General features: G+C 34.6%; 1 protein-coding gene across 1 annotated transcript; it reads left to right on the top strand.

The window, feature by feature from the left end:
• The first annotated feature begins 420 nt into the window (after positions 1-420).
• LOC124356635 (protein SHQ1 homolog) lies at positions 421-21,318 on the top strand. Its single transcript, XM_046807752.1, has 9 exons — positions 421-825; positions 2,942-3,135; positions 5,136-5,290; positions 9,926-10,118; positions 12,394-12,602; positions 13,658-13,781; positions 15,272-15,432; positions 17,592-17,722; positions 20,852-21,318. Exons 1-9 carry the CDS (start codon positions 683-685, stop codon positions 20,961-20,963), a joined length of 1,422 nt encoding a protein of 473 aa, XP_046663708.1. The 5' UTR covers positions 421-682; the 3' UTR covers positions 20,964-21,318.
• The last annotated feature ends 1,334 nt before the right edge of the window (positions 21,319-22,652 follow it).

The following is a 22,652-nucleotide window of genomic DNA, read 5'->3' as shown; positions in this document are numbered from 1 at the left end:
CAGAAGTAGAAACGTGTTACCTGGTTTCTTCATTAGTATTCAAATCCTCTTCGGACTAGGCAAACTTCGGATCCTTTACCTAAAGATTCCATTCCAAAAATCTCATCCAAATTTCCTCCTACACAATTTTTGAGAATATTTATACTAATTGAACATTTTAGGAATGTTAGGACATTGATGATTTACAAAAAAACCAATGATAATAGTAAGAATATGAAAAAAATAAAAAAAACGGATCAGTAATAGACTAGTGGTTACAAAACCATACTTTTTTATAACACGTCAAGCGAAGCAACCCTAAAATACGGAACGGTGAGGTTTCACGAGATTTTTAATTCAAGCCAGTCTATGAGAAAAAAAGGAAAACGAAAAACCGCGAGAACTCCGACATCAACATGTTTTGATTTTTTTGTTGTTGACTTCCGTTTGTGTGATGTTCGTAAAATTCGGCGTGTTTCATAGGTTAACTGGTTAAGTTATTGTTAACCTAACTTCTTTTATGCATTATTATTATTTTGAACAGTTAAATTATCTGTTTGTGAAGTAAATTGTTCTTACTTGATTTCGCAGTATAATTTTTGTTTATGTAGTAACTAAGGCATAACCTAGCATTAGAAAATAACTCATTACGATTTATTTTATCAGGAAAGTATTTAGTTAGGATTAATTTTTGTATACTAAAATGCTAACACCTTCATTTAATATTTCTCAAACCAATGAACATTTGATTATCAATATCCAAGCTCCTTACACTCAACTAAAGAATGTTGAAATCAATGCTCTGGAGTCAGAGTTTTGGTTTTACTCTTCACCATATTTTTTAAGGTAAGAAAGAATTTTTCAACCAATACATGTATATTAGGGGTAGGGTACGATAAGCGGACTTGGTTTCAATATCAAAATTGGCAAACGATATTACTTAATCATAACCATCGATATAATCAATCGATACCGATTAATTATTTTGAACTAGGCTATTAACTTAAATAATCTATATCAACAGCTGTAAACACTTTCAAATAATACACGTAGGGTAATATTTCAATTTTACATAGTAAGTAATTTTGATTATTAAAAGCGGCAGTCAATTTTAGAAAACTAACACAACATTGCGTTGAAAGATGATAAGACATGTTTTTTGTGGTTTCAACATGTTGGACTCATACAGAAAAACCCATTATGTGAAATTTGTGGGAAAGAAACAACTGTAACTGTGAGAGGAGCAAATGTGGTCGTCTTCAGTTTTCCTAATTTTGGTTATAATAATTTCTTTGATCACTGTAAATATTAAATTCATAAATTTTAATTGAAAACATACAATTGTTATTGAGGACTATAGATATTTTTATATCAGTTGATAGTCTAGGATTTGAGATTCGAATATTAGGTATCGATGACTACATTCTTCAATATAAAAAACTGGGTTTGCTTATCGTATCCTACCCTGTATTAGCACTCAGTACACAAACCCACAGTTGTTTGCCAGGGTATAGTACGATAAGCGAACCCGCTTTTTATATTGAAATTATCAAATGATATTTAATTGTTATACACATCAATACAATCAACCAATAGTAATTAATTTGAATAGTAACTAAATTATCAGTACCAACTGTATACAAGCATTTTCCTATTCTAAAGAAGATTTTTGTTTTGTTGTTACATTTTCATTATTATTTAAATGACATTTTCCCGTCACCTGTTTTCATTTTATCGTTTGATTAATGGTTATGGTTCCTTAATTGTTTATGACATTACGTAATTGTTTAAACTATTTCTATTAATTTGAAACATGTGACTAATTTAATATTTTATATATGTTGATTTCGATTCATAGTTCTGTTAAACCGGGTCCGCTTATCGTATTCTACCCGTTTGCCATTGTGCAGCTTGTTATGAACACATTTTTCACGATGCCTGATGTGTTACATTTTGTTGCATAGTATAGTTGATTTGAAAAGGAAAACGTTCAGGGTAGTGTACAATAAGTGGACCCGGTTTTTATATTGATTAATATAATCATCTAAATTTGTATTTATATATCTAATACGAGTATATCAATCGTATCAACATATGTATAAGAACAATCATATTTGAAATTAAACTTAATATTATACACATATTGACAATCTCATTAAAATAAAGGAGCTACTGTACGCTATAACAATCAAACAAACAATTAGAACAGGAAAAATAGAATATTTCTATTTGTCAAGAGTTCTCCAGTTTGTGTACAATTGTTTGTACGAAAATCAATGAGATAGGCTACCATATAGGGCTAGTTGAAAATTAATAAAATTACTCAGGATTCCTTTTATAGTGGTCTAATAGAACTCTAATTTATCTCTCAAAATCTTACAAATTAATTCATTCTACGCAGTGAATCAAAATGGTCCATTTTCATATGCTGTCAATTTTTACCATTAAAATAAACCTGAATTTTTGATATCATGTGTTTTAAATATTAGTTTATTGACTATGTATACAGTATGTCTGGATAACACTTGTGCAATTTTCAATGTGTCTTAAAAGAATAACAAGATTCAGATATTTACCATCATTATATATTAATTAAAACACTAAGCTAAATTTTAAGATTTGTCTCCTTTCTCAGATGTCCAGCAGTCTTTATTTACTTGTTGCAATGCATGTATCTTGTTTTTCTGCAATTTGTGCTGTTTCTGTCTTTGTTTGCAGCAGCTTAACAGGTATATGTTGAATCTTCTATGTCAACAACTTTTCTGCTTTCTATACGGTATGGCTTCAGAATATTCATCTACATGTTTTTTGTTGGTTTGTTAATTTACGTAAGAAGAAGGGCAGGTCTCAAAATATATTTTTTTTAGTATATTTGCTACATAAACTGAAACTTTGTAAACACCGTTTGATGTTTATACAGCAAACTTGTATCTATATTACTACTATAGGTTTTGTTTTTTAGGCTTCACTTCCCATGTGAAATCATCAGTGAGGATGAACCCCCAGCATCATTTAATGCGGATAAAGGAGAATTCGAGATCCGTCTGTGTAAGAAAGTAACAGGACAACATTTTCCAGATTTAGATCTCTTAGGAACACTTTTAGCTCCGAAAAAACAAGATAAGAATATAAAACCATCTATTGAAGTTGTGTCAGGTAAGTCTTGCTCAGGTTGAGGGATACTTTGTGGCTAACATAGTTGAGATCAAGGGATCATTTAAAAACAACTTAGGCCTTAATATTATAATGTACTATTAGAATTATTCTTAATTTGTTTCTATGCATTAAACTCTAGAACCAGTACACAATAAGTTATATTTCTGTTTAAAAACATTGTTTCAAAGTACAGTCCAAAATAGGCTCTACAACAGGCTTAAGCAATAATGCAAAAAAAGTTTTTAAACAATAAACTTTAATTGCTTGGGCACCACTAAAAATGTATGTCTAAATTACCCAGTAATAAATATGAATTAAGAGTTAACACAAACGAATTCTTTGTATTCAATGAATGGTTTCTTTCTAAGCTTTCTATACAAGAAGCTCAATAATCCAACAGTGGCTAGTACTGAAATTTAATGGTGTCATAGCTGTAAAGGAAACAATTATCTAAGTAAGATACAATTACAACGTGTCATATGCTTTCATATTCTACCAGGCTTCAGCTAAACACTCCTACTTGTCTCAAATTAAAATAGAAGACGGTCACAAAAAAATTACGGAATATTTTATATACAGACAAATTAGAAACATTCTGTACCTTCAGCTGGTAAGGTTTGAAATTTCTTATTAATTGAGAATAATAAAGAGCATTGCATTATCTTGTAACCTATTTTCAATGTTAAAATTGTTACAACAGTGTTTTTACTTATCAGGATGCAAAATTTCACTTCTGCACATAGTTTACTTAACTACCATCATACAAAGTTACAATAGAAAGAAACAGCATTAGCAAAAACAATCACTACAAGCAGAACAAGCATGGTCAACAACATAAGAAACAATGAACTGCCAATGAATGCTGCTGTTTGCGCATTTCAGGAGAATTACATACTATGAAAGTCCAGCCCAGGCATTGCTATTACTGATTGCTTCCGAATATTTCCAAAAAAGAGTTATTTTTTTACAAACTAGCATTCTTTATATTGGGTGTTACTTGTGCTACTATACATTATGGTATTTTACTCTGGGGTAAAAGTAATCAAATTAATAGGATATTGCTACTTCAAAAAAAGGTTGTTAGAGTAATCACAAACTGGACCATTGCAAACCTCTTTTTAAAAAATTATAATTTTCACCTGTCATAACTCTTTATATTTTACATGTACTTATCAACTCATCACTTACAACAGGACATCCACAATAAATTATAATACAAGGAATGATAAATGTATTTGATACACCTTTCAGACTGTCAAAATCTCAAAAAAGTTCCAAGGTACTAGGTGTGAAAATGTTCAACAAACTCCTTTCAGAAATGGCAGAACTACTCATAGTTTTATTCAAGAATAAGTTACATGGGCTTTTGGTTAGTTTACCATTTTATTCTATTCAGGAATTCTTTAAATCCAAAATACTGTCAATGTGATATTTTATGTTTGTTATGTTAGATCAAGTTATAGATTGGCCCTTTGCTATAGTTACCACAGTTGGTCTAAATTAAATTATTTTGTCTGTCTTTTAGAATTTTTTTTTTATTTTCTGGATTTTATTGTAGTTGACTTTGTCCTAAGTTATTAGTATAACGGATTTGACTTTGTCTAATGCTTGAATGTGCTTGAAGCTTAATGACAATAAAATTCTTATTTATTTAGGTCAGTATGTTTAATGAGAAAAATTAAAAATATACCCGTTATAAAATTTTAATTGTTTATATATAGTAACTATATGATAAAAGAGACTTAAAGTTAAACTATATAAAAAATGCAGTTTTTCTATATTTTTGCCATGATTGAGCATAAAAGTTAAATGTTTCCTAACTGTGTAGGATTTGAATTATCATGCTGATTATGTTGTATTATGTCTAATAAATTAAAAATTAAATAATTTATTTAGAATCAGAAATAATTAGATTCAACTAGAGAATACAGTTGTCAAAGGTTAATTGAGTGAATGAAATATATAGTAGTGTGGTAGTTACTATCTGTATTAAATTATAGGAAGTCCAGAAGAAGAAGAAGATGATGATGAAGATGTGGACGAGTGGCTCATTGACCAAGAACTGCCACCAACGCAGGCGGAAACTGAACTGTTGTTCAATGCTCCAAAGTATGGCTTCGGAAACTTAACTCATGGAGTGTTTAGGCAAGTTAAGGTATTGTATTTTATTTTGTGTATTATAGCTACAGAATAGATGTAAATATTAACACTTCTAGGAGCAGTCGTTTTATTGCTGGTACAGTAGAACAGCATAGAAGACCAACCAGCTATATCGTAATGCTACACTTTTCTCTCCAGACCGCCTCACATGGTCGAAAACAGGAGGAAAGCAGACAATTTCCAAGCAAATTTTAGAAAATTTGTAGTCACTACTAATTTTAATCTCCCTTTTTGGTTTAAAACTTGTAAAAACGTTTTTCTCTGTTTGCAACTGATCTTAAATCCATACTTATTTTTTTTATGAATCCAAAGCTCAACAAGCTATACATGGTTTTAGAACCACGGTTTGACTGATACTGCATTCGTCTGATACTTCTCTTTTCGTCTTTGACCTTTAAAGATGAAAATCAACACCGTAACTGCTAACGCCACTAAATCAAATATTCCTTGCCTAAAAAATACTATTATCTCTGTAAAAATTATTGACTTCATATTGATGTTTGTTCTAATCAATTCAGGTAGAAAAAATACATTACTCATATTGTGTCAGGAAGCAATACGCAGTTGTTTGCAGTATTGAATCACTGTGCATATCATCTGTTCGGTATTTTTAGTTTTTAACTACCGTTTTGAGGAATATATCACTGACAACTAAATGGTAATCAAATTCATCGTATATAGCACGAAACCATACAAATGCTGTTTCGTCTTTGCATTGAATATATTTATAAATAGATGACAAACAACAATAGTAATTAATTATACTGGCACTGATCTGTAAGGCATTTGTTAGAACAGTTGTTTATTCTATTATTCCATCCTAAATATCTAAACAAGCCCAAAAACGGTCATTTTATATTTTGTTAACTAATTTTTGTTATGTTTATGTTTGTTTGTATAAAATGCTTTTTTATATTTGATAAATTTATACAATACAATATTAAGCAATAGCAATTAAGCATAGTAAAAATTATTTTCACAGTAAACAAGACATTGATTTCCTCAAAATAAAACAATATAAGTTTAACTCGATAATTAAAGTTTTTTTATAATGTCAACAATTTAATATGTCCAAATAGGTAATCAGAATTTTGGGAAAGCCAAGATTAATTTTTTAAGGCAATCCATTTTTGCACATTTTGGCACTAAAACAGCTTTATAAGTTTATTGGGCTTCTAATTACGGTTTTTACAACTGTAAGAAACACCTGCTAATATAGCCTATCTATTTAGTTTAGGAACAAATCTGTAAAAAAGTGGTGTGCAATTTTGGGACTTGATATATTTTTGCTCTGGTCCAAAAATGATTTTGTGTAATAAACATATCAAAGCATCAATTATTGTAAAAAATGAATTATTTTATTTAAAAAATTATAGTTTTTACAGTAGCGTTATTAAAACAGTTAGTTTGTCATTACACATAAGTACTCAAGTGAAAAGCCATTTAAAGAATGTATTCAACCCATTAAGTTTCAAAACAGTTTACATAAATATCTAACTGACCAAAACCTTTAGGCCAAGAAAATAGTTACTTGTGATATTCTATATTAATTTATGAGTGTAAAATGTAGCTTATACTGTTCACCAAGCTAAGTCAAGACATCTGAATATCTCATGACCTGACCTTGACCTTCCACCTGAATCTTTTAGTTTAGTAGTTGAGAGCCATTTTGCATCTTATGTTAAACACACAACTTGATTTTACAATATTTCAGTAGAGAATCATACCTTTTATATGATGTACTGACAGTCAGAAACACCATTTTCAGTGGCCTTGAGAGTGAGATAATTGTAAAAATGGAAAATCTTTTCAAAAATGTTTATCAAACACTTTTAAAATTCACCGAAATATATTTTCAAGCCTGAAATATATAAAACCAATCATCTACTGCGAAGATAATAGTGGGATTTACATCAGTCTAAGGGTTAAATATCGTGATTTTATTGATTTTTTTGGTATCAATTTACAATATCGTGACCATGGAAAGGTATGTTCATTTTTTTCCTGAAAACTACAATTTTTCCTGAAAACAATAGTGAAGAAAAAATTCGTCGGCAACGAAAATCAAAGGAGTTACGATTTTTTGAAATTCTCTGAAAACTCTGTTTTTGACAGTACCTCTGGCAACACTATCCATATTTGACAGTTTGGTATTACTCCGCAGCTCTCTCAAATAAAGAAGGGACGCCATTTTGAACTATTTTGTTCCTCCGTGTCTATTCTTAACCTCCTTATTTGACAGTTTGGTATTACTCCGCGGCTCTCTCAAATAAAGAAGGGATGCCATTTTGAACTATTTTGTTCCTCCGTGTCTATTCTTAACCTCCTTATTTGACAGTTTGGTATTACTCCGCGGCTCTCTCAAATAAAGAAGGGACGCCATTTTGAACTATTTTGTTCCTCCGTGTCTATTCTTAACCTCCTAGTTCAGTAGTGGTAATGGCACACCTTTGTGTTGGATGTTCATTAAGGTAAAGTGATAAGTTACTGAAATTATGCTGACTAGTACGTTAATCCTGTCAACGATGCCTGCCCGCTGCGCAGTGCTGCGCACTGCTTGCTCTTTTAGAAAAAAAATTAACTCGAGCTTGCAAAAGTCGAATCCCAGATCACGTGATGCCCCTGCTCCTTAACGCAATAATGCCCGAAAGGCATCAATATAATACAATAATATTCTTTCCCCCCAGTTTATATGCACCTGTGATAATAATACTAAGCTATAAATGCCCAACCCATGAAAAAAAAGTCCATTTTCCATGGTCACAGTATTGTGAATAAATACCGATTTTTTTTAATACGTTGTCTATTTTATTACACTATATATGTCCAAAACACCTTCCAAAATGCCATATGATACATTTGATGGGGCTCTAGAGCCTTACACTGGGCTAAGGCAAGGTCCTCTAGAGCCCCACACCGGATTTTAAGAATGAGTGAGAGGGCCTCTAGAGCCCCATACGGGGGCATGGTCCTGTAGAGCCCCACACTGGGGTATGGTTTTATAGAGCCTCAAACCGGGCTTTAAGATGAGTGAGTGGGTCTCAGAGCCCCATACTGGGGCATGGTCCTGTAGAGCCCCACACTGGGGTATGGTTCTATAGAGCCTCAAACCGGGCTTTAAGAATGAGTGAGTGGGTCTCAGAGCCTCATACTGGGGCATGGTCCTGTAGAGCCCCACACTGGGGTATGGTTCTATAGAGCCTCAAACCGGGCTTTAAGAATGAGTGAGTGGGTCTCAGAGCCTCATACTGGGGCATGGTCCTGTAGAGCCCCACACTGGGGTATGGTTCTATAGAGCCTCAAACCGGGCTTTAAGAATGAGTGAGTGGGCCTCTAGAGCCCCATACGGGGGCATGGTCCTGTAGAGCCCTACACTGGGGTATGGTTTTATAGAGCCTCAAACCGGGCTTTAAGATGAGTGAGTGGGTCTCAGAGCCCCATACTGGGGCATGGTCCTGTAGAGCCCCACACTGGGGTATGGTTCTATAGAGCCTCAAACCGGGCTTTAAGAATGAGTGAGTGGGTCTCAGAGCCTCATACTGGGGCATGGTCCTGTAGAGCCCCACACTGGGGTATGGTTCTATAGAGCCTCAAACCGGGCTTTAAGAATGAGTGAGTGGGTCTCAGAGCCTCATACTGGGGCATGGTCCTGTAGAGCCCCACACTGGGGTATGGTTCTATAGAGCCTCAAACCGGGCTTTAAGAATGAGTGAGTGGGCCTCTAGAGCCCCACACTGGGATATGGTTTTATAGAGCCTCAAACCGGGCTTTAAGATGAGTGAGTGGGTCTCAGAGCCCCATACTGGGGCATGGTCCTGTAGAGCCCCACACTGGGGTATGGTTCTATAGAGCCTCAAACCGGGCTTTAAGAATGAGTGAGTGGGTCTCAGAGCCTCATACTGGGGCATGGTCCTGTAGAGCCCCACACTGGGATATGGTTCTATAGAGCCTCAAACCGGGCTTTAAGAATGAGTGAGTGGGTCTCAGAGCCTCATACTGGGGCATGGTCCTGTAGAGCCCCACACTGGGATATGGTTCTATAGAGCCTCAAACCGGGCTTTAAGAATGAGTGAGTGGGTCTCTAGAGCCCTACATCGGCGTGTGAACGTGTTAATATTTTATGAACAATTAGAAAAGTCTTGCAAACAAAGTATCTGATGTTTGCTGTTGTTTCAAAGTTTTTGCAAATAGTAATACACATTTGGAATTAATTTTCACTGTCGAAGTATCAATTTGTCATTCATTACAAATCTGAATTTGTTTCATCAGATCTGAGTTCATTACCAAACGTACAGTACCAAGATTTAATAAAAGTGAAACGGATTTTGTTTCAGACCAGATCCTCAAAGAAATTCCAACCCAATGAAACACTTAAGAGTTGTATAAATTGCTACTTAATATATTATTTTGGAATTTACATTTGTTATACCCATTTGTTAAGTGCCCATGACTAATTTCTGGCCAAAGTAAAAGACTTTGTGTTCTTTCATAAGAAATATATGAGATGTTGTTAAATAAACTGTTTTGAATCTTCTCTTATAAACTTAGCTGTTAAATTTGATTTCATACGTAGAAATTATTGAATTTGAATTGACTCTATTTTCTTCTCACCTGATTCGTTTCTTTTCAGTCAGAGTTCCAGGAAATAATAGATCTCCCAGAACCAGATACCACTCCAGCAGCCCAGAGAGAGGAACTGAGGAAAGAGGAGGAGGACAGGAAGTTCTGCAGTGACCACTACCTGGCAGACTACATGGAATCTGACGTGCTGGAGGAATACTTGGCGTACTCTCCTCCGTGGCTCAGCAAGGCCTGTGGTACTGGTACGTCAGGCTGTAGTTTCTGTTTCATGCATCATACGCTAAGGTGTTTTTTAAGCCTTATTATGTCTGTCCTTATGGACTACTGGCCTGTAGGAGGATCTTATCAAACAGAATAAAGGGCAGTGTTCATACAATACAAGGTCGATGGTACTGATGAAAAGCGCTTTGGTCATAGACAGGATTTGAACCTGCGATGTCTTTAACATATTCACTGCTGACCATATCATCTACACCTACACCGTTTGCTGAAAATATAAAAAATTAAATTTAGTACTTTTAATTGCTTATTAGTATTAAAAATGCATATTGATAATAATTTTTAGTCAAAATTGATAAAAAATAATAATGACGCCCATGGGCGTCGTCAGCACATAACACAACATTCCTGTAGTGTGTGCTGATGACGCCTATGGGCGTTTGATGTATTTTTGATACAGTACATAATACAACGATTTTATACTGTACAAATGTTTATTATAATAAAATACACACCTGTATAATGTCTTCCAATATTAAAATTCACAAATAATAGTCTTTTATACCACATTTGTCATATTTACATTTGATATTATTGTGGTGTGTTTTGATTGTGTTTTTACGATGTATAACATGTAATAAAAAATTATCAATAACACCATGTAATATAACCTCCAAATGTAATTTTACAGTATCACTGGTAACAACTGACTGACAGGCTGCACCAGAATATGGTGGGAAATAAGTGCACGCCATAACTGGTGTTTGACGCCGAAAGGCGTCAGCCGCACACACCATAAGACCGGCACGACGCCTAAAGGCGTTGTCAGCAGTGAAAGTGTTATCTCAGACCCAACGTCTTAGGCCGCTCAGCCAACGGCTCTCCCAAAAAAATCCATTGAAATTCCTATTTTGATATGTGTTACTCTGTGATAAACTTCAAGAATCTTTATATTTAGTGATAACTCAATATTTCATATCAGTGTCTTGGTGGATGCCCATAACTCCATACTCTGCAGCTTCAAAAACCCACATAATTTGAACATTTTGTTACAGCCAAAAATTAAAATGTTTTATGTTATGAACTTTTACTCCATGGTGTTGTGACACATTTCAACTGTAAATAGTATTGCCTATTTACATGTTGGAAAACAGTTTTGATTACTACTTAGTTAGATGGAGATAAATAATAAGATGTACCTTTCTATTACCTACCAGAAATAGGGTGTACCACTTCAGTTCCTCCTTAAAGTTTTGGATTTCCTAGATATTTGCTTTTTGGTCAGTATATTGGTATTGGAGGGCCAATTGTATTGTCAACTCCCACCCTCAACTTTAAATTTTTGATTTTTTCAGTAATTTCATTAAATATCAAGTATATGTTTCACCCGTATCAGACAATCGTTCATCAAAGCCATTTTAAGAAATCAAATCTGTGCTGTTGTTGCAGTGTTTAAGCACTATTTCCTTGAACAAGACAAACTGATTTCTGGTGTAATATTTGACATATCACCAATGGTAGGCACAAAAAATAACATTGTGGTGTTAAACCAGACGTGTTTTTGTTAAACAAATTACATTTTCTGTTTTCAAAATTTCCATGGTAAAATTCCTTTTTACTTTTAAATTGTAAACTTTCTTATGATTAATTGTATATATTTAACTATTGTTCTATTTCATATATTTGTCGGCCTTTATAATTACTTACGGTATTATAATTACATTTTTTTTATTTTACAATTGTAAGATTAACTGAAAAGTAACTGTAATTTATTATTATTTTGCTACACAATATTTGTATAGCAATAGGTCAGAGATAAATGTCTTAAAAACATGGAACAGATTTGAAAAGGTTAAGAATTAGGTAGTTTTGCACTTTACCGTAAAATACCTTAAAAAGTCTTTAAAGTATTATTTTTGCAAATTACTAATAACATTAGTGTTTGTTTTGAAAGTATATGAATGGCAATAGAATTTTGTAATACAAATAAAAAATGGCTTCATTTGAAAAACTTTTAAGGATTAAAAATGCAAAACCTAACTTTTTTGTTCTTTGTAAAGACTATGAAAAAACATTTTTATTCATCTTTTAATATTATTTACGCTATACCTGATCACAAGGTTGAGTAATTAAAATCACCGAATATCAATAATTTGTATATTTTGATATATACTGTTTATTCAACCATCCACGAGGAATTTATACATAAAGGGTCATCACTCTTTATTAGAATAATCTTCTTAAATCTATGTAAGAAAATAAAATATGTATAACTCATCATATGCTTGTTGTTGATAGTGAAACTGACGGATGTTGAGAAAGAATCGTTGAAGAAGCTTGGCAACAAGGAATTTCTACTTAGTAAGGAGGACAAAATGTCTGTGTGGCTGTCGTTGGTTGATATCGTGTTTGCGTATGCGTACAACCATCGCACTACACTTGGTGAGAATACAGTAGAGTCTGCTTGGACCATCAACAAGCTGAGTGCTACGCTCTCTTGGTTTGCTGTAAGTTACCGCTTAACTATTCTATTTTATTCTCAAAATATGTCTATACATGCAGGTGGTTTTTCTGTGTATTAATTTCACCAGTATGATTACCGTCCAACTTTCTTGATTTTTCAAGTAAATTTGTTCTCTTTTCCTTTTTCGAAGAAGTTTAAAATCTTTCCTATATACATTTTTGTAGAAATAGTAGATTTTCAATGAAAAGTTAATATATGAGTGTTCAAAAAGTCGCTCATAAGTGCAGTGCATCGTTGGAGTGTTGACCCAACTGGGAATAAAGTGGGAATTTAATGCACAGGAAAAAAAATCGGGAGTAAGCCGGGAATCGCCTTGTAGAACCGGGCAAATCACAAAAATAATATTCTTTCTTTGGAAACTTATAAAATCAAGAAATAATGTAACAGGTTCTTGAATCAAGAGTTGATTAATCCCAAACACGTATTTTACGTGACGTGATCCTTGAAACTGTGTGTACAGATCGAAGGTATTGGAGAAAATATAATGGAAATTTTTAGTCACTGTTTCAATTTTGCTCATTTCCTCAAAATGGGATTTTGGGGGCAGCTCAAAATTTATAAATGTAAAGACCCATAGTGACCTCATTTGAAAGATTTTGATAAATGAAGAAGAATAGTGGAAACTAGAGCTTCAACCCAGTACAAAATGGCAGCTTATTGAAATTAATTACGTTAAAAGCATGAATGGATCTTGCTCAACCTACAAGGACAAAGATAGAAAATGAAACTGTAGACAGCCAAAATGGGCTCAAACATCAGATTAGGATGAAAAAAATGAATTGCACTTTAAACTAGTACACACATTTTTAGCGTAAGACTTTTTAAAAAAAGATAATAAATGAGAAAAAGGTACACAAAGTTTAATAAATTAGCATTAAAAGGATAGGCCGTACCGAACCTCCTTAAGCACTGAGAAAAGTGTGGCTGCTAGTTCCAATGTTAATACCAAATACTAGACTTAATATTCGTAGGATTTCTGTTGCTATCTAATAAATTTGTTTGTGCTCACTTAATTAGTTAACTTTGAAATATTTACAGAACCACTCTAGTATTCATGGTGTGGTGGTCAGCTGTTTCCGTCGTCTGCTTACGTACTCTCTCTACAGGCACTGGGATCTGGCACAGCTGGTTCTCAAGGACACAATATCAATCCTGAAACTAGGTAAGGTTACCTCCTCGTACAATTGGGATAATCGTGATGAAAGAAATGCTCAGCCCATTTAAAAACAATTTCCATCTTCTATAAAAGTTTATTGCGAAGAATAGTGAAACAATTTATAGAAGTAGGGGTTCTTTTAGCACCTCTGGTGAAATTCTTCACCTAATTCTAAAGAAAATATGATTAAGTCAGTAACATTTCCATAACTAGAAAAAGTAGTTTTTCTCATAGCCTACAAAATGTTCTTCCACAGCTGTTTGAACATCTTCACCTGCATTAAATATTATCCCATGAAGGTCAGATTTCAACTTTAAATAGATAAAAGTCGCTGGGAGCCAGGTCTGAGCTATAGATTGGATGAGTGATTTCTTGTAACCTTGAAACCAATGTTTTTGGTCAGGTGCATTGCCGTGAAGAAACTGAAGAAACTCAACTTTCCTTGCTTTTTCTCTGTGATTTCATTATCATTACGCAAACTGTGAATTAGGCTGCATATACTTTCACCGTGTTGTTCCTTTCTTAGATATCTATCAGCAGTATCTCTCTACAATCCCTTGACTCAGTGACTTTTCCTGGTCTTCTCCATTCCATGGAATCATTTTTGGGAGGGTCATAGCATACAACCATTGTTTTACAACCGATTCCAAGAAAGTCTGTTGCTATTGGATTCATTTAAAAATGAATTGGAGCAATGTACAATCTTTTTGAAAAGCAGTTGAAAGAACTTTTGGCACTCGTGTTTCACTGACCCATATGCAAATGTTCTTTGATGATTTTCTAAATACTTATTTTTGAAAGCCCAACTTTACAACTATTTCTTTGGTCAGACAGTATTTCAGCTTTCACAAGTAGGATTGTTTCAGTTGTAACAGCTATCACAGAGTGACCAGAACATTGGTCATCATCCAGACTTTTTCTTTTTAAAATAAACACTTTTACAATAGAATATGATGAGAGCCTGCATACATCATCCAAGCGTTCTTTAATTTGCGCAGGGGTAAGGACCTCTTTACACAAGAATTTAATCACTGCACGGTACTCAACCTTGAGCATTGTCAGATAGTAATATTTCCTCCAATGTCAAGAGACAGACTGATAATCCTGAAGAGACTCAGGCAAGTGATAAGAAGTGTACAGGCATGGAAAAGCCAGAAACTTACAGACCTTACCTCATGAGTTTTTATCTCCATAAACATTATGAAGTCAATCTAACTTTGCAACAAAATGTTAAATTTTTGTCACGTTTAAATTCTAAGTATTCCTGATTTGAACCGATAATATAATAATACAATTGCTATAACAACAATACAAATTTGATAATTAAAGAACGGCTCTAGTTTCTGAGACAAAAAGGTTCTAATTATAAACACTCAGATATAGAGTTGAAGACCTGTATATAGCATTGTACCAACATTATTTATGTCTATAAGCAGCTGTTGTCAGGTTAGGTTAGCTAGACAAGATGGCAGTGACAGTGTAGCCCGATGTTACAGGACGCAGACAGGTGCTGAAATGTTTGTTGGAGGTCCACTCTCTATTCAACCACAGCGAGCCCAGATACCTCCTGAACCAGCTATACATCTCAGACTACTGCATATGGCTGCAGAGGGCCTCGGAGAGGAAACTTGCTAAGTTCACAGAGGCACTAGAGCAGGTAATAGATGGTTTATTTTTTTTCTCTCTTAAGACAAGAAGCTTATAAATTGCACTTAGTCCTGTAAGAACCTTTGCGCTGCTTCCGGAGTGACGGGACATTCAGCCGCCTCCTATCGAGATCCATGAGGAAGAATTAGGACACTAATCTCAAAGTCATGTCGCCATGGAAGAAGGGGAGGCCACCTCTGAACCAGCCTCTCCAGTCAAAGCAGGCAGGGGGTGGCACAGCCTAGTTGAGGCTAGCAAGAACCTATGATACTTAGGGAACGAACCCCACCAAAAACTCCAACAGTCATCTCCCGCAGCAGACTAGACCTATCGAATTACCCTTGCTCCCCAGAATCACGACATTTGCGGTTAGTCATGTGCCACTCCTGGACATCCATAAGGTTGCGCCCAGATTTAAGTGACACATCAGTTTTTGCTGTGTCCAGTGGTAGGTTCAACTGGAAAGTATAAACCAGCCAGAACTGATCCCTGCTGGGTAATAGATGTTACATTTTTTAGGAAGGTCAATCTCAAGCTGATTTTATTACAGGCAAATATTTTGATGTTCAAGGAAGAGATCACTGCAGCAACTGTGAACGCTTCCTTGTTCACAGACGTATTAAGATTACTCTACTGACCTACATTATCCAAGAAATAACCTGGGCTTGTGCGAGATCACCTCTCACCATGGTGAATGCCTTTTCAAGAACCTCATGGAGTCCCCTAAATGATGGAAGTTAATATTATTAACATTGGATGGTTACATCTTTTTAGTATACCCTGTTCATCACATGTGTAATACAGAAAACATCATCTTGTATTTTATTGTAAATACATGAAGCAGGTAATACAAGTCAGTTACTACGTTGGTGTAAAGTTACGTTTACACTTGTGCGTTTTTCAATTCAACAATCCTTTCATCTTGCCTTTCAACTTGTCTTTATTTGTATGCATCAACGCATGTCCTTATTGAAAGAATTTTCTGTCTACATTTATTCATCAGTTTCGTGCAACAAACGCAATGGATTCGACTAACTTGAGTGAATTTCTCGTAATAAGAAGAAGAGAAGATTATGGATGAAGGACTATTTCAAGAAAAGGAGCACTCAAATTGTGGGTGAAATGAGTTTGGATAAAGTTTGAATGTCGAGTTTAGCTCCAGTTCACCTTCCTCTTATGTGCAGCATCTGAAATATAATGCTGTTGCAGACTTTACCCCTGAAATCTGAAGTCATGTTTGTCTGAAGGGATCTAAAAACAGTCGGTGACGAAGAACAAAGAAAACCCCCCACACTGATTGGGACATCAGAGACACCCAGACTACAAAAAGTAGTGCATTTAGGTGAAGAGGTATTCTTATTGTCTCATCAGGTGCACAACTGATGTATTTTATAGTCTGGGTTTTTCTTATAATCATCAATAAATCTTAAAGCGGCCGTTTCACTCTCTGTTAACTCACTCATTACACAGCTATGCAAAAGTCACATTTAAAAAGTCTGGAATGTTTAAACTTTACAATGAGTTATGCTATTTTATTAAAATAAATTGCTGGGAAAGATAAACTGACTGGCAAACTCAGATGACGCACGAGATAAACAGAAAAATCCCCGACTGGTTTGGATTCTTGTCCAACACAGGTTTTAATATGAAAATTCGAGCCTGCCACTCGTAAGATGCAAACAATAGCGCATGCTTTACGTGCCCTAAACTTTCAATATTACGCATGCAAGAAACTCAATAAGTGTAAACATAACTTAAGGGATGTTCTGTGACGGTTTTATTAAGTATAGATTCTAAACTTTAATTGGATATATAATATGATCGGAAGTCCATTTAAGACAATGGTATGTATGCTTTTTACAGTTACGCATTTTAACTCGCTGGCTGTAGTGAAAGTTACATATCCCAATATTAGGGGTGAACTGAAGCACAAATATCATGCTAATCTTGTTAAACCTGTATTGTGCAAATGACAGTGCCCAAGTTATACAATCCTAACTTGAAGAAGGGCAAAAGGTTGAAACTATGTAGAGAGCGAAAGAAAATATGCAATACAATAGAGAAAAAATAAATTATTAAGTACTTAAATATTTCCAGATAAACATTCTCAAGGTGTCCTTAATCACATATAAACCTTAACATTAAATTGTATAAGACCTGTTTTTCCAGGTAAACGTTTGTAAAGGAGATATGGGATTTGATCTGGAAGAGCTGGAACAGGCTGCGTTACTGGTACAAGAGGAAGAGGAGTCTCTTGCAAAGAGAATGGGGCATTTAAAGCTGGAAAACAATAGTAGGAGGTAAGAGCAATAATTATTCCTGTAAGGTTTTGCTTTGCGTATAATCTGTATTAGGCTCATACAGTTGGTCTTTGTACTATGTGAATTGCTTGTGTAAAAGTACGACATTTATATAATAATTTATTCTCTCATGTAAATTTTTGTTTTGAAGACTATTTCATTTCATTTTAATAGATAGGGTAAACTATTAAGCTTCTTATTATTGTTGAGAGTTTCACAGTTTTATTAAGAACCCGAAAAAGTAAAACGTTTAAAATACTTGCAGATTGATACATAGAAACTCAGACTGTCATCTTGTTTTCTACACTTTACTAAGTATGGTGGTAGTTTGAATTTTTACGATTAAATAGGGTGATAAAATCATTAAAGATTTTTCAGACCATCCGTTCTTTTTAACCAAAAAAGTAAAAAATCGTTGAGTTTCAAATTCTGTATTAAATAAACAAAGATTACAGAAACAAACATTTGGTAAGGATGTGCCTTATATCGAAATAACAATTTTTATTTAAATCAATCAGTTTGGTCTCAATCATGTTCATATTGAGTTTTCTAATTTTAATTACAATTTGCTTTTGTGGAACTGTAATAATGAAAATATTATCAGTCACTAAAGTAATTTTTAATCAAATTGAATTGTTTTGTCATTTTCTATAAAACTTCAAAAAATACAAAATTGCTAGATGTATTTTCCAGTGACTTACATGTGAGATTTCATCAATATCATACCACTTGTGCTGCCTGTAAAAGTTACCATGGTTTTACACATATGAATTCATACAAGTAGACCTTTTGCAAGACTTACTCCCTTTGACTCGTTATATTCCAAAATGAATGTAACACAATATTTTCTGTTACAGGAAAAAATGTAATTAGTTTCTCAGTAGTAAAAGAACTAACTCAATCAAATTAAAATCGTTTATTCTCAGAAAAATTAACAAAAGACATATATTAATATATTCATTGTCTTAAAAATATATTATTACATTTAATATTTGGTTTAAAGTATATTGTGTAAAATAAATTTATATTTCTAGTTTCATTATTTGAGAAATATTCTCACACAGACTACTAAAGCCTGTGCGTGAGAACAAATCACCACAAAGTACTTAGTTGGTATTTCAAACCGTAGAAAATTTTAGTATAATTTATAGAAAATAAAAATAAAATTCAAGTCAGAATTTATTTAGATGAAGTAAGTGAATGGAAATATTATTAAAAGAAGAAAACTACCAACTGTCGGAGACCAAGAAAACGGAAAGGATTTGGTGCAACTAAAAGGTGATTTTTTTATTGGTGCGGGTTCAAAAACAACCTGCATTGACATAAAAATGCATTTATTTGAACTACAGTGTCATGACATTAACGTTTAAAAATTATGTCTGGCATATGGGCTCCATTTCGTTCGCGTAGAAAGCCCAACCGAGAAGTCCAATTTTCGAATACTCTTTCCAGCAGCTGTGGTTGAATTCCACCAATAACTCAACGAATGTTAGCTTCCAAGTCATTTAAAGTTTGTGGCTTGTCAGCATATACTTGAGACTTAACATATCCCCACAGAAAGTAGTGGCGTGATATCACACGACCGTGGGGGCCAGTTGACACTACCTCTAAATGAGATGATACGTTCACCAAATGTTTCTGCCAAGAGGCCAATTGTGTCGCTTGCCGTGTGGCACGTCGCGCCGTCTTGTTGGAACCAGACATTTTCTAAATCCACTTCAACTTCGTTTAGCTGAGGAAAGAAAAAGTCCCGTAACATTGCCCGATAGCGTTGACCATTTACTGTAACAGTCTGGCCAGCATTGTCTTTAAAGAAATAAGGGCCAATAACACCACCTGCCCAAATGGCGCACCAAACGGTAAGTTTTTATGGATGAAGGGGCATACCAACAAATTCTTTTGGGTTTTCATCACTCCAAATCCGACAATTCTGTTTGTTGACAAAACCGCATAACCAGAAATGAGCCTCATCACTGAAAAAAATCTTGCCTGCGAAAGCTGGGTCACGTGTTATCTTATGTTGAGCCCATTCAACGAAATCAAGACGCTTGCGATAGTCTAATCGTTTCAGTTCTTGCACCAACTGAATCTTGTATGGATATAGGCGTAGATCCTTCCGTAAAATATTCCATAGAGTTGAGTAGCAGATCGCTAATTGCTGCGCACGATGACGAATCGACACACTTGGATCCTCTTCAACACTATGAGCAACAGCATCAACAGCTTCTTCGGTCCTTACTGTGCGGCGTCTCTGCCGATGCTTGTCAACAAGAGTGTGGGTATTACGAAAGCGATTAACCAAAGCTCGAATACCTGACTCTGATAGACGATTATGAGGTCTGTAAATCGGACGAAGAGCTCGGTAAGTTGCCCGAACTGAACTGCGGTTTTCAAAATAAATTTGCACTATTCGCAAACGCTCTTCTTTTGTAAATCTGTTCATGGTTACTATACAATAATACGCACTAGACAATACAAATATCGAAATGACATAAGATAATAAACAAAGATCAGCTGTTTTATTCAAATTTAATTGTTGTGTTTAATAGTGGTGCCAACTTAAAAACCACACCAATAAAAAAATCACCCTTTATTTGTTCACAGACGGACATTGTAAAACTACGTACAAAATTCACCGTTCCTTATCAACGAGGGTTGTTATCTGTATTTATAGCATCAACGTATTAGTCGCACATGACCTCCCCCAGAAGACACACACACTCAAATTCACATACACAAACACACACAAATGCACGCACACAACACACAGACAACACACACACACACTCGCACATTATTATTTATATATTTTTCTTCACGCTCACTATATTGCCTGTTTCCTAATACATACTTTACGAGCCATAATACATAAAATCATATTAGTTATATACTTGACCAAACATAACCCATATGCTTACAGTGTATTTATAACATACCCACGCAACTAACACACACTCACGCAACTGATATTATTAATAGATCAAATGTTCATTTTGTGAGGCTGGGGTGATTCCTGGTAGGAAATGATGTACTGCAGATCTTGTCACAGACACCAGTAACATTGTCACCCCTCCTAGGGGTAAAAAAAAACAATTAAATATTAATAATTGTATTCCTAAAATGTTTAAGGTCTTCATCCAGTGGCAGCAGCAGTTATGAAACAGATTCCAGTGACAGTGAAGATAGCTCCAGCTCCAGCAGTTTGGATTCAGATGATGACAGCTCTCCAGAAAACTCATAATTGTATAATTTGTAAATAACTACGTCTGGTATAAACCCATATCATTGAAAACATCAAGAAATCAATAATCCCATGAAAGAGATCTTTCAGTTTGTATTTAACCATTTCAGTGCTGAGTTATGTTTATGTATTGTCTGTCAAGTGATAAGGTTTGTGACAGGGTTTATTCCAAAAAATCAAAACTGTAAATAGCAATTTTGTAGAATTCTACTTGAAAACTGATGACATGAATGTTAAGACATTTGCCTGATTTTTGTTTTATTTTATTAGCAATAGTTTATATATAATATAAAATAATTGTTTGCATAAAAGTACCAAATGAGGTATTATTTTGTTAATATGTACATATTGTGTATATATAAAATAAAAACTGTTGTTTTACAGAAAAGTATGTTCTGTATTAATTTCCTCACTTTAGACCGATGTGGTTTTAATGTGGTAAAGACATGTGTTGGTACATTGTATTGCAATGTGTTGTTTTATCAAATCTTAAATATTTTAATTCACCTAAAACATCAACAAGAACATGTTCATTCTTTCTGTAACTGATTGAGTGAACACATTACAAACCATAAAACACTTGTACATTTTCAAAATTACACGATAAGCTTCGATTGTTTTTCATAAGCAGATTAGACAGCATAAGTGCTCAGCTCATAGTTCAAGGGTTATCCAGAAAGTAAATTCCGTTTTGAAATAAGAAATTAACCAGTAAAAATATTAAAATTTTACTATACTATATACATCTAAAAACGATAACGGTTTTTCTGTTTTTTTTTTTTTTCAAATTGTCAACAAACAAATTAAAGCTCTTTTTTATCTTAGAAATATCCTTTGCACAAAAATCTGCCACCTGTGAGTGTAGCCAACACGTTATGTTGTTTTGAAGCTCTGTAATCAGCAAACCACTGAGATGCACCACAGCTTTATGTTCGGTAACAGGTGAGTCTATAGCAGACAAGTCTGGGCTGTACAGGGGATAATAAAAAAAAATCCCACTCAAACTTAGTCAAAAGCTCATTGTGTTATCGAGCTGTGTAAGAGGGAGCATTGTCGTGCTCAACAACACCATGTGTTAGAAGGCCATGATCGGGTATATGGCTGCTCCTAACAGTATGGGACCAGGCATATTGAATATGGGGTCAGCCAGGATGCAGAACTTCATACACCGGAAGACTTCCGGGAAAATTTGAGCGCATGGTAGATCAACAGAGATTCTTTCCAAAATATTGAGAAAGTAGTTAGATACCAATATACGACCAGAGAGGGATTCCATTTGGACTTCCAATAAACCTTTTATACGGACAGAAGTTAGGGAGAAACCAACAGCAGTCAAGTGAATAGTGCATACGATGTGTGCCTAACAGCTGTGCAGCACACTCGCTGATGAATTCTGAAATGCTGTCAGGGTCAAGGAGAGCACGGAAAACGTGAGTATTTAGTTTTAGAGGCGGTGATCTTAATTAGCGCAGTGCCCAGAATCACAGTAGTATGGTAGCCACTGTTAGAGAAAAAAAGCGATCCTTACTTTGAGAGGGGTTGGGCTCTGCAGTGGTAGGCCTAGATGCCTGGGAGGAGTCCTTTAACCTTGGGGGATAATGTGTGTACCAAAAGATGAATCACAACGGTTATTGGCCCTTATGATACTGTGACGTTCACGAGGGGTATGAGTCCTGAACACAGAACAGG

The sequence above is a fragment of the Homalodisca vitripennis genome, chromosome 3 (assembly GCF_021130785.1).
Source record: "Homalodisca vitripennis isolate AUS2020 chromosome 3, UT_GWSS_2.1, whole genome shotgun sequence".
NCBI lineage: Eukaryota > Metazoa > Arthropoda > Insecta > Hemiptera > Cicadellidae > Homalodisca > Homalodisca vitripennis.
Note: the sequence above shows the minus strand (reverse complement) of the source record. Positions and strands in the feature narration are given on the sequence as shown.